The sequence below is a fragment of the Carassius auratus genome, chromosome 40 (assembly GCF_003368295.1).
Source record: "Carassius auratus strain Wakin chromosome 40, ASM336829v1, whole genome shotgun sequence".
NCBI classification, from domain to species: Eukaryota; Metazoa; Chordata; class Actinopteri; order Cypriniformes; family Cyprinidae; genus Carassius; species Carassius auratus.
In genome coordinates this window covers 11,014,529-11,028,257 of record NC_039282.1, presented here as the reverse complement: position 1 = coordinate 11,028,257, position 13,729 = coordinate 11,014,529, and the positions used below count along the sequence as shown (strand labels likewise).

Below are 13,729 nucleotides of genomic sequence, written 5' to 3'. Positions count from 1 at the left end.
CATTGCCCAAGCTTCCGGCAGTCTTTGATAGCTCTGCAGAAAGGCCCTTTTGAAAGTAATACAAGTCAAGGGCTTCTGCTAGAGAAGCATGGCTCACCTCTCGTTTGCCGGATGAAAAGATGGCCTGCGAGATTGCTCTTTTCTTTTTTTCCCTAAGATGCTCATTTTAGCACTCGCATTTCTTATTCATTTCTCTCTTGAATGTCTTTTATAATGGCAACATCGACTAATAGTGCCTTTTGACTGTGGTTGAAAAGCACACAAAAGGTTCCTGTTCTTTGATCCATTTTCATTAGGGGTTTAAATGATATTGTGATACATTCAATATCAAATTCATCAGATGTATTGCCATTTCTGTTTTAATGTTAGCAGCCCAACTAATCTAATTTAATGGCCATTATGACTTAAAATCATGATCGACCGTGTCTAATTATTTAATGTCTATGACTCACAGATTCAGCAAAGAAAACAGACGGTGCACGATCCAAACTGGAGCATCTCCAGAGGGCTGCTGGCATGAACAAACAGGCATTAACAATCATAAAATAACATTTGTGCATTCATAAAATGTACCGAGAAGTGTTCAGGAGGCAGAGTAAAAGGAGAAGTGAGGGGACAGCAGGAGGAAATAGCGTGGGAGAGAGAGAGGGGACGAGTGAGGACGGCATCTCCTCCAGGGCTCTGGGGTGGAACAGATGTGTCCTTGTCCCTCCTCCAGGCCAGTCCGGCCCAGCCGAGCACAGCCACTGACAGAGCAAACAGGCTGGAAAAATGGGTAAAATTGGAAAGCTAAATATTGGCGTTATGTCCTCGGTAATAGAGAGGCCATGAAATTGATTTGATTCTGCCAAGCTGTTCCTAGGGGATAACACTCACCCCTCCACCCCTATGCTCCCCCTCCCTCGCCCAGGCGACCCTCTTCAGGAACAAAGCACCGGAGAGATGTGTGAATTAACCTTCTTAATTTGCAGTTTCTGAGTAGGTCATTTGCTTCCAGAACTTTCTAGATCTCTATCACACAGGCTACCTTATATAATATTGACATCAGCTGAATGAATGTGGGATGGATAAGTACCCGCTCAGAAAAAAAATAGAGTTCAGCAGCACCACAATTAACGGCGGTATTGACTGGACGCAGCAGGGTGCATGTTTACCATTGTCTGAGAGATGTTTAACTCGTGTCAAGAGCCAGTTTTGTTCTGAAAAGGCTGATAAGTGGGACTAAAACTAATATTTACAGGAAGTTAAATGCGGCCTCTCATATGAGACCAGAAGTCTCTCCATTTGTTGTTGCGGAATTAACTTTCATGCTTAAAAGGAGAGTTCTCCTAAAAATGTCAATAATTCTGACGTCATTTACTCACCCTCCTGTCATCCCAAACCTGTATGACGCACTTTCTTCTGAGGAACATAGAAAGAAAATATTTAGAATGTCAGTGGTGTCCAAACAACATCAAGAATAACTTAATTCGGGGTAAACAGTCCTTTTAAGGATGTAGTACATTATTCATTATTACCTGAATAGTATTGATCAGACGTAGTTTATTTTATTTAAACAATAATACTGATGGTTTTGCTCTGCACTTGATAAGATGTGCATACAAGATGTGCATTAATTGTACCATGTTACTCTCAGCGCTGTTTATAAGTGGTGTAAAGCTCCACATATTTCACACATCGACATCTGTCTTAATCTATTTGCATTGTGATTGTCAGGTTGTCTCATACATGCAGCAGATCCAGGGTTTCTTTGTGTTCCTTCAGAAATGCTGTGAAAACACATTGTCAAAGGCTCTTAACTGAGAGCTACTGTTTCATTTCAAATAAGAATCGTCATTTGACAGGCGCCAGAATATGCATTGTTTGATGAAATATTTAAGACTAGCTGCTATATAGGCAATACTTTCATTTATCTGGATGTTAAGCGCTCATTCCCATTGTTCAATTCTACAGCTAATCTTGTCCTAAAGACTCCTTTTTGATTAGGCATTAGCAGCACATGAAAGGTTATTAAGGCCACTAATATGAGGGTTTGGAGGGCGTGTGTGCTGAAGAATAGGAGGGGACCCATAAGAGACAGGGCTAATTACCATCCATCCTTCTATTTGAACCCAACCATCTGCCAGTGTCACCCACTTATTGTCTATTGGCTTTCAATCATGAATGGACCGCTGCAGCCAAAGATGTGTGTTTTAATTAGAGAGCAGCTCTATAATTATATTTATATTATAATAATGACTTTGACGAAGCGTTTGAGTGGATGTCCTTCATTGTTCACTAAAATGATAATATTTAATTATGATGTTTGAACACTGCAGATTTGAGCAAGCTGAGTGGTTCTCTGTCTCTTTGACATGCACACATGGGCACGCCACCACACACACACTCGTGCTCTCAAGTTCTAGCTCAAACATACACAAATAGAGAAGACACGTTCTTACCTTGTACAGTAGTGCTCATTTGCTCTGTTCTGAAACCTAGTGAGCTGCCCACTTAGGCGTCATAAGCCTTGAAGGAATAGTTCACCAAAAAGACTATATTATGTCATCATTCCAAGCCTGAATGACTGGCATTCTTCTGCGTAACACACAAGAAGATAGTTTTAAAAAATGTTGGTAGCACTTTATTTGGATGCAGTTTATTTTACAGTACGTGTACTAACATGGACTTATAGTGTACTTACAGTGTATTTATCTAAGAGAGTTCTGGTAATACAAGGTAACTACTTGGGGTAGGGTTAGGTTTAGGGGTAGGTTCAGTGCTACCCTTAATTTTACAGTCCTGTTCCTCATGTACATACTATGTACTTATTATAGTAATTACAATAACTATGTAATAACTTGGTACTAACCCTGAACCTACCCCTAAACCTAACCCTACCCCATGTAGTTACCTTGTATTACCAGAACTTTCTCAGATAAATGCACCACTGTAAGTACACTAGTACAAGTACATGTTAGTACATGTACTGTAAAATAAAGTGCAACCAAAATGTTTTTTTCTTTCTCCATACAGTGAAGTCAATGGGCTTAGATTTTGTTTTGGACACAGCTCTTTTTTTATTGAATGGGCAAAATATATGAAACTATCTTCAAAATAACATGTTTTGTGTTCTGCAAAAGTACAGATTTCCAACTGTATGAGGGTGAACAAGAGATAGAATTTTTATTTTCTATCTTTTTAAAATGCTGCCTCCTGAGATACCTTGTTTCCCCCAAATTCTAAGGAATAGCTTGTTTCAATCAATATTCTTTCAGTCTGATTATTTGACCCAGTATTTGTGTCTTGCATCAATGATTCATTGTTTTCGCCATTAGCCTAGCAGTTTGCTAACATCAAACATTGGAATCAATTGTGAATTGCTAGTGGTGATGCTGACTGAGTTTCTGCCTATGTTAGAGCATTCCAAATCAGTCACTTATGAGTTACCATTATGATTAGAATGCAGTCTCAGTAGGCAGCTTGCTATATAAGCAGTGAAGCAGCTCACTATGCTTTGGAACAGAGCTGTTGTTGTTAGTGGAAGGTAGTCATGCAAAAATCCATTAAGCCAAAGACTTTAAACATGGATCATGGACTGTCCAGTCAGTGTATTCACCTACATTCAGTTTACTTTCTTTCACACACGTGCATTGCCCACTTCCCTTGCTGCTATGCCATACCTGTTCCCCTTCCCCTGTGTAACGCATGCTTAAAGTGAATTAAAGGGCATTTGGAAGCGAGCAATTAATCCCTGATGCCTAATCTCGTAATAACACCGTAAAGAGCTGCTAAACCGGGAAGGAGATGAAGACACTTTCATCCAGCCCTGCTCACAAATCACGGCCTTCGTACAGCACCTCTAGGGCCGGTGAGGCTGTAGCATCAGCTCACACTGCCTGGAGACCAAATTATCCTCCTGATTGATTGAGTTTCAAGGCGTTAACTGGAGGACGATTCGCCTGCTCGGCTTTACGACTCTCCGTCTCTGTCTCGCTTCCTCATTCTCCCGCCCAAACATGAGCGGCAGCGCAGAGATAAGTGACTTAAGTGGACTACAAAGTGTCGAGAGCTTGGAGCCATTTCCATATCGCCTTTGTGCTGCTGATGCCGGTCATGGTTGGAGTTAACCATATAGTGTTGCACTGGATCACTCTCTGGCTCTTGCTGGATTTCTCTCTGCCTTTATGGAATTCAAGCTGCGGTCTCTGTCTCGCCCCCTTGTCTCATGCCTCATTTCAGCTCTTGTTAAAGCGTGAATTTGTGATTTGTGAGGTGTTATGGAAAATGGTGCTGCATAAGTAGAAAATTATAATTTACTTGATGAATGAGTGTTTGGTGTGTGTCGTAATGCTCAAGACAAAATAAAACTAAAATGACAAATTTGATTGAAAATACACAGACAAATGGGTAGTGTAGACTATAAGGCAGTAAAACACAAATATATATATTTTTATAAATATATATTTATTTATTTGTTTTCATAAAATGTTTGAGGTTGCTAAGACTTTTTAATGTTTGTGAAAGAAGTGATTTTATTTTTCACCAAGGCTACATTCAAGTAAAAACAGTAATATTGTAAAATATTAGTTGTGAAAAAAGTTTTCTATTTGAATATAACTAAAAATTTAAAACTTTTATTCCTATTATGGAAAAGCTGAAATTTCAGCAGCCATTACTCCAGTCTTCAATGTCAAATGCTCCTTCAGAAATTATTCAAGTATTTAATGCAGCGAGCGTGATTTCACCAAGTACAACATGCCCCTGGATCATCAACCTTGTTGATCCTGGAACAACATTCCAATCAGCCAATCAGAATTGAGATTTAACTTTTCAGCAAATATCTGTTTTAGGCTTATGATCAGGGTTAGGTGCTTCCACACCCTTATTAATCAGCTATCATTTCCCTCTGATTTTAGGAATAAATTACGGGTAAGATTAGGGATTGGGTTAAGTCTATATTTTTGGACAATAATGTTGATCCAGGATTATCAGAAGATGTTGATCCAGGAACATGTCTTGGCAAAATCACGGCAATCTATTTAATGAGTCCTTAAAAAAAAAAGAAAAATCTCATCTAACCCCAAATTTTTGAACAGTAGTATACAATAAATATTAAATTAATATTAAATTAATAATCATGATAATTATTTACTTGTTCATTATAGGTTAAATTACATATGAATGGATTAAAGAATACCTTTGCATAGACAGGCTTCAAGTAATGTGTTACATATGCCACTGATGTCAAAAAATATCAAAAGGACATTTATGTTATCTTACATATTTATCATACAATCCCTATCAAATTCATACCAACAAATAAAGAGATTTATTTTTATTATTATTATTCTGATTAACAAATTAATGTTAGGCCACTGAATGACTGTGTGCTGCAGTACTATATTTCCACCATTAAAGCTTTTTAGTTCGCATGATAGCTGAAATCTAATTAGTTTATCACAGTAACTTGACCGCACAAGCTCAGTAGCATATCTGAACGTCTGATGCTCAGCCGTAGCCCTCCCGCTGTGTGCTTCAAACAGATAAGCTAAGGAGCAGCGTGGTCACCCATGCAGAAATACCCAGAGTGCATTAGGGCCACTGCAGTCTCCTCTGCACTCCAAAGACGCCCACAGTACACAGTGCATTACAGCAGCCTGCAGAACCTGCATAGACACTGCAGCAACTTTATGAGTCATGTTGTGAGGTAGCTTGATCCTGCTTTTTTTTCTAATTTATCCTCTCCTCTCATTTTCCCTCTCCTTTTTTACCCTCTCCTCTCCTCCCTTCACTACTCCCCATTTTCCACCGTTCCTTCTCCTCTTTCCTCTTCTTCTATCCACTTGTTTCTATGCCTTCTCCTGTTTCCTCTTTTTTTACTACCTTCTCTCATATCTTCACTCTTCTACTTTTTCTTTTTCTTTGCCCTGTTCTCTGTTTTACTTTCCTATATTTTCTCCTTTTCTTTCATGGCCATTACCCATTTGTTTATTCTCACCTGTTCCCTGTGTTTTTCCTCTCCTCTCCTCTACTTTCCAACTTTTTTCCTCTTTTCTCGTTACTTCTCTACTCCTTTTTTCCACCCTGTTCCCTATTTTTCTCACCTCTCCATTTTTCCGTCTTTTTTGCATCTCTTTTCTCTATTTCCTCACTTTCTGCCCTGTTTCCTATTTTTCTTCTTACCTCTCCTCTTATCTCATGTCTACTCTTGATTTTTTTTTATTCCCTTTCCTCTCATTCCTTTACCTTTCCTTCTCCACCCTGTTTCCATGCTTCTGTTCTTCTCTTCTTCTCTTTTCTTATTTAATTTTCCATTCTGTTATCTTCCCATTCCCTCACCACTTCTCTTCTCCTCCTTTCTCTTCTTACCTCAACCCCATCCTGATCCCAATCCCACCCCATCCCACCCCCCCCACCACCCGCACAGGCTTCCCGGCAACAGCGTATGGTCCAGTAGCGGCGGCGGCAGCAGTGGCAGCAGCACGCGGCTCAGGTAGGGGGGCCCATGGAAGAGGCGGCTACACAGCATTCCCTCAGAGCACAGGGCCAGGTAAACGCTCTGGCCTTAGATCTGTGTGACTGCTGCTCTCTCCATGCTGCTCTTAACTCTAGCCGCCTCTGTCCTCTCTCACACACACATATACACTCACATATGCACACATCCTGTAGTTAGAAGGAAAGGACAGGACTCAAGGCTCTTGCCTGCTTCCTCTCCTTTCCTGTTGTAGATGTGATTTATGGCACTGGCAGAAGTCTCCCCACTAGCCGATGGTCTGAGACCAGCTTTTCCCCTCGTTTTCTTAATTTAGTTAATGCCAGGTTTATTGTCTGTGGAACTGGTAACAGATCAAGGTGCAGGGGCAGGCTTCCGCTTGCACAGCAATCTGTACTTTACCGTAGCTGCTGTATTTGTTTCCCTAACCCTCTTCCCCACATAAAGCCAAACAAAACACAATTACACACAGATTTACGTGAATGAGCCTTTTCTTTTCTCTTGGTTTGTCAGTTCTCACATTTAATCAGCGGCGCTCATGGTTGTTAATGTCTTCCTCTGTCATTTGGACAAACTGTTCGCCTTTGACTAGAAAACACAGAGGGTGCACATTAAACAGAGTGTGCGCATTTAAAGTTCCCAGTCGCTCCCTCGTTCCACCGTGGTTATTGATCTGGAGGCTGGATAGCTTAATCTATCAATCTGACTTTGTCTGTAAGACACAAGGATACTTAAATAAATAAACAGCAGTGAGGAACAGCCTTCGGCCTTCTCGATGACGTCTTGCCTTTAGCACTATGTGAAATGATGGCCTTGGCTAATTGACCATCAGAAAGTAATGCATTAGCAGGTGCAGAGTTTATTTACACACATCCATACTGGTACATTGTCTGGGCATGTAAAAAGGTAAACATAAACCTTTTCACGTGTATACGTTTACTGCATATTTTGACTCGAGTTGGTGCCAGTGACACCTGCTCTCCAGCAGACAGCTATCCACCCCGCTGTAATTGGCAGACAGGCGTAAAAGTGCCTCGGCGCACAGTTTGAAGGAATACAGTCGACAGAGCGTGAGGCAATCAGTCATGCCTCTCCACCCAATCAGACGTGTTTGATTCTGATTAGCACACGGCTAAAGAAACCAACTTAGCCTGAAAAAAAAAACACAGCTCTCTGAATCTTGGTGCTGTTTAATGTGTGTGAATTACACCAGGCTTGTTTGGAGCAGGCTCTGAGTTTAAAAAGAGAGCTACATGAGAAATGACTCTCAGGCAATGGCGTATCCAGACTTTTAAACAGCTCGTGGTATAGTTGTCAGCTTATAGAAGTCATACCCGAGGCTGGCATTGTGAACTTCAGATCTTGAGCTTGATTTTCATTTGAGCATTGAAATACTTTGTGTTTTGGAGAGGAATGTGATTAGGTAAGGTCTTGGTCCACTGGACCAAGTTTATTAGGCCAGTGAGGTTATTTTAGCACTTTTCCATCCCCCATGGCTAGCGTCTTAAGCTGATGGCGCAGTTGCACTCTTTTGTGACTGATGGAGTCGCTCCATGGTTGCGTTGTGACAAAAGTGTGAAAGCCATTGAGACAGAGCACTGACATTTAAGGATGACCTTTTCCGAGAACCTCATCATCTATTACCCAACTGATCTCCATTGCGCAGCACAGTTTATACACCCCTGCTGTGCATACATTTGCTGCTAGGCGGAGGATGAGATGTGTTTGCGTGCTGACTGTCAGTCAGTTAACTCCTGCGCAAACCTGCCGGCAAGGGTACGGTGAAAGTCAGAGGCTCTGCTCTGACAGACGAGCTGCCGCACTACATTCTGCGGGGTACTCTGGTGAAATGGTGATGCCACAGACAGCTCTTGCAGATCCTCTTCATCACTGCACAGTCTCCGTCAATCATCCGAGGGCTGTTGTTCTTCCTCCACCTGCTTGATGCAATGAGAGAAGTATCTGAAACAGAGGTTCTCAGCCTAGGGGTCACAACCAGAGATGCAGATAGGGTAAAAAAAAAAAATATATAATATAATATAAAGGATGCACAGATTTATCGGGCAATAATCTGTATTGGCCGATAAAAGTCTCAGTTTTATATCCTGTATATTTCATAACAAAAATGATAACAAAATCTCTGTTTATTAATGTTGCGTGTCAGATCACTGTAGCAGCTTCAGTTCAACCGATAGCATGGAGCACGCGTCTCTTCCACTTTGATACAAGTTATAGCACAAAATAAATGAATGAACATCAGAAGGTTTGCTGAAACACAGTACAATTTACCCGAAAACATATCATGTCTCATATAATCGCTCAATCAGCATTTTAACCAAAAGACGTCAAATAAAATGGCTTGTTAACAATATTGCATTCATCCCATTCAAGTTATCCACTGTTCAAAGTTGGTTAGTTAGCTATAAAAAAAAAAACACAAGCTACAGCTTACTTACTGTTAATTATATATGTATGTTTGAATAAATCTGTCATGAAGACAATTTTTTATCATAACTACCTTATGTGCAATTGAGTTTTATACAAATGTTTTTATTTGAGTGATTATTATTATGTTATTATATCTGAAAATAAATTGCATCAAATTGAGTAGTGTTGTTTTTTATTTTAACCTCAAATGTACCAAATAAAAGGGTTCCTTTTTATAGTTTACAACTTTTTTTAAGAAAACTAAACTATATCATTCTGAATTATTGGATATTGGTATTGGGAAATTTCATATTGGTGCATTTATAATATAGTATAATATTAATAATAATATTAAAATAACTTTTTTTTTCTTTTATAATAATGCTCACTAAAATTACTTTTATAAATTCTAATATTCTGAAATATTATTACAAGTTAAAATAACTCTTTTCTATTTGAATGTTTTAAAATGTTATTAATTACTGTGATGCAAAGCTGAATTTTCAGTGTCATTACTCCTGTCTTAAGTGTCACATGATTCTACAAAAATCTTTCTAAAATATTAATTTGTTGCTTAAGAGACATTTCTTATTATCACTGTTCAAAACAGAAAGTTTTTTTTTTTTGATCAATGTAATACAAGATATTGAATACAATTGTTATTATGTTTTATAGAGAGAGAGAGAGAGAGAGAGTAAAATAGTTATTCATGAGAATAAAATATGACGGACTTGGAATTCTCAAGTGCATAACTTTAGTCAATAATGTGGGTTGATTAGGGTCTTAATTCAAATTTTGAAACCAAAAAAAATAAAAGAGTTGCAACCCGAAGAAGATTGAGAACCCCTGATTTAAAGACTGATACTCCACAGATTTGAGTCATCCTTTTATGATTATTTATTGCCAGTAAGGTAATAAAATGAACGAGACACATACTTTAGCTAGGCCAAATGGTGTGTGTAATTCGAATGTCTTCGTTGGTTACCGACTGGGCCTCTCTGTGTCAGTTTGGTCCATGAAACAGATCATCACGTAGCAATTGATCATTATGCTTCGGTTAACCATGACTGATCAGCAGATATTTTATTCTATGGTCTTGTAACATCTTCATTACGAGCTACTTTTCAGATTGGTTTAGCATTTTAAACTGATTATGATTGGTAAATGTACATTAATTCACTTCAAGGTATTACAGCATGTTTGCTAAAGCCAGTACATACTGTAGAAGCTCATAAAATGGCATGTATCTGCACCCCAGATTTCATCTAGCACTTGAATGTGGCATGCTAACTTTTTTTATTTGTGTATAAACGATCATAAAAACATCCACAAACCGACCCTGTTGATGTGTAGGACGCTAGGCCAATGGTCATGTTTCTGTTGTTTCTCTCTTGTTTGGTTTGGTCCAGTGTGTGTAAGTCAGAGACAGCACCAGTTGACATCTCTCCACACTGTCCTCTGGTCACACTCCAGCGGAAGGTTTGTCCCTGCTCCTGTAGTTCCCCCCTTTCCTTCATCTTTCTCTCTCAATTATATGATGTGTCCTGTTATTTATTTATTACTTGTCTTGGGTTTCAGTATTATTTTTATACCATTTTCCTTTTTTTTGTGTAAACTGCAGTGCTTGAAGGGATAGTTCATTACTCACTCTCATGTTGTTTAAAATCTGTGTGACTTTCCTCTTTCAGATTTATACAATTAATCTTTGTTCATGCAGTTACAATGTATGGGGACTGAAGGGAACATATCGTAAATGCATTATGTTAATATTATTTATGTACTATTATGGTTATTTTAAATTAGCTTTAATATTTACAGTTTCAGTTTTCACTTTAATTTTAGTGTAATATATTATTTCATGTCTTTATATATATATATATATATATATATATATATATATATATATATATATATATATATATATATATATATATATATATATATATATATATTAGGGGTGTAACGATTCATCCGTTTTCTCGATGCATCGATTACAAACCCTGTCGATTCATATGCATCGATCTTGAAACATGATTTTTGAATCGTGAATCGCCGATCTTGGACAGTAATGGATTCAAAATGCTAAGAATCGAATGAATCGCGATTTCTATAGCGATTCAATGCTTTCAAAATGTATACACATTAAATTACTACACGCACGAATTAATGGAGACCTTGAAGAGTGTTCGTGAATCGTGCCTCTTATCTGTCCTTCACGCGCTCGACTGTTTACCGCCCTGAGACTGTCACAGGATTGCGCTCGCACTCCGTTCGTCTCTGACGCAGCTGATGTGTGATCTATAGGACTCGTGGCCAGTGCCGGAGCCGTCGACAGCTGTATTGCATGGACGGAGCAGAAATGTAAGTGTCTAAATCATACGCACAGATCCATTGAATGATAAGTGTTTTTAAACAATGCGGATGAACCGAATATACGAAGGAAACTTTTAAAATTAACCACAGCATTAACAACGACCTTGAAATAAGAGCGCAAGATTTATCTGATAATCAGATGCGTTTCTTTCATTAGCAAACGGACATCTGGTGCGTTTTCTCTCAGAATCATTCGCTGATGGAGAGGAAAAGTTAAATAGAGATGAAGACGTTTTCACACTGAAAGAGAAGCGATCTCGCTATCATAGACGTGCCAGGCTATATCTTCAGCTAAACTGAATAAAAGCACAAAAAACCCCCACAAACAATTTATGAATGATGCAGTGCTAATTGACATTTATTACAGTACAGAAACTATAAAGTATATTTTCTACCTTATTCTGTGCAGAAAATTTAAATAATTGCTAATTAAATGTAGTCTAGTATATAAAACAATCATAAAATTGCCATTAGGAAAAAAAAAATATATCGATTACAAATGATTGATTATTGTCCAGCAGTTTATTTGATTTATTACAGCTAATTAAAAGTAATTAAAAAAGAAGATAATTCCTTGTAAAAAATAAATAAATAAATAATAATAATAATAATTATTATTATTATTATATAGGCTACATACATAAAATGATTGTATTTGACATTTCTGTCACTTCTGAAATTATGGCTACGCCCCTGGTGTGACAAAATGTTAGCCTATACATAATACTCTTTAAGCTCTTTTTTAAAAACTTGGCTTCCATACATTTTTACATATGCCATGTCGCATCATTAAACTAGCATTTAACAATGGACAAAAGTTTTTTTTTATTATTATTATTATTACCTTTTACCTAATTTAATTGTAAATCGAATCGAATTGAATCGTTCTAAATTTGCAAAAATCATTCTTGAATCGAATTGAAAACCTTTGAATCGTAATCGAATCGAATCGCTGCCTTGCCAAAGATTCACAGCCCTAATATATATATATATATATATATATATATATATATATATATATATATATATATTTACACACACACACACATACATACATACAGTAGATTACTATTTAGGATTAATATTTATTTCAGTTTTTTTGTTGCTTTAACTCATTTCAGTTTCCAAGGTATTTCTAATTTATTTAAAATTTCAATTTTATTTCACCTTTGTTTACAAAAATGTTTTCTTTTAATAGTTTTAGTTTTAATGATAATTAAACTTGGTTTTGTAAACGGATCATTTATTTGAATTGAATATTTTAATTGAATAGGTTAATCCAGTTAACAAAATGATTAATTCACAGTCCAGTCGAACCAAATTTGTGATCTTTTTATGGTGCTTTTCCATCCTTTTTTAAAGCGTAAACTCTCCAGTCCCCATTCACATTCTTGGAACAACATGAGGGTGAGTAAATGAAGAAGTGACGTTTTGAATTAACTAATCCTTTAACACTTGTCAATACTTCATTCTTTATTCCACCCACCTTACGTATATTTTTTGTTCTCGCCTTTTTTATTTCAGTCTTTTTTCTCAATCTTTGGCATTTCTCTCTGCTTCTTTTTTTTTTTTTAACCTATATGTGTCTGTCTGCTAGTTGACTGCATGCCTCTCTAGTGGTTCTGGTAGAGATTGTAGATGTAGATTTGAGTAGGTGGTCATGTCTGTTAACTTGCATTTGGAAAGAATGCATTATGTCCATCATCTTCTGATGCTGAGAAAGAAAAAAAAAAGCTTTTTACATATTTCCGCGTATATACCCATTCAGCTTGAAGAGGTGAAGGAGGTGTGTAAAATGATATCTGACTTATGGAGATCTCCTGCAGCATGTGTCAGAATGAACCGAGTGTTTATAGAATGACATTCTGGCAGTGCCGCCCCACTTCCTCTCAGCTCTTTGTTAAATGGTGAGAGATGACTCACAGGAGATGCAGAAGTTATCTGACACTGCACATCTCGCAAAAGCACATCCTAGAACTGGAGACCTGACAACCTCAGCTCACCTGGGCCGGGGACAAAGAGCCACTGGTGTCCCTGAGGCAAAGCTTGTCCCTCCAGCTTCTTTCAGGCTCTGCCATCCCTTCCATCTGTTCTTCTTTCCTTCTACAGTGAGGTTAAAGTACAGCGTGTGTGCGCTCGCGTGCGAGTTAGAGAAGTAGGCGCCACAGAAAGCCTGTGTCACTCTCCATTAGCTGTCGTATCCTGACAGACAGGCCCTGGACTGCAGCTGTGTCTGCCTCATTCGCCGAGGTGTCCGCAGGTGCAATCTAGGCCAGACCGCCTCTACGGTGCCAGCCAGCCATGCTGCAAATATGAAACGCACTTCATATTTGTCTGTCACGCTCCTGATGAAGATAGATGTATGTTTTCACCATCTTGCGGCTGGCTAGCTGTCCGTTTCTCCACTCCACCTATGCACAGTGGTGTGAGTTGGCATAATTCTTTAAAATTTGC

At 38.2% G+C, this 13,729-nt stretch overlaps 1 protein-coding gene across 8 annotated transcripts in view; it reads left to right on the top strand.

Annotated features, from left to right (window-relative positions):
- LOC113058571 (RNA-binding protein Musashi homolog 2) overlaps positions 1-13,729 on the top strand; it is a 167,798-nt gene that overhangs the window by 131,503 nt on the left and 22,566 nt on the right. For 4 of the 8 annotated variants that reach the window (XM_026226585.1, XM_026226581.1, XM_026226579.1 and 1 more), the window contains exon 6: positions 6,410-6,532. The exons of 2 other annotated variants lie outside the window; for them this stretch is intronic. In XM_026226585.1, the coding sequence (XP_026082370.1) occupies positions 6,410-6,532 (123 nt within the window). The remainder of the gene's footprint in view (positions 1-6,409; positions 6,533-13,729) is intronic. 2 more of the 8 variants (XM_026226586.1, XM_026226582.1) reach the window with 1 other exon arrangement.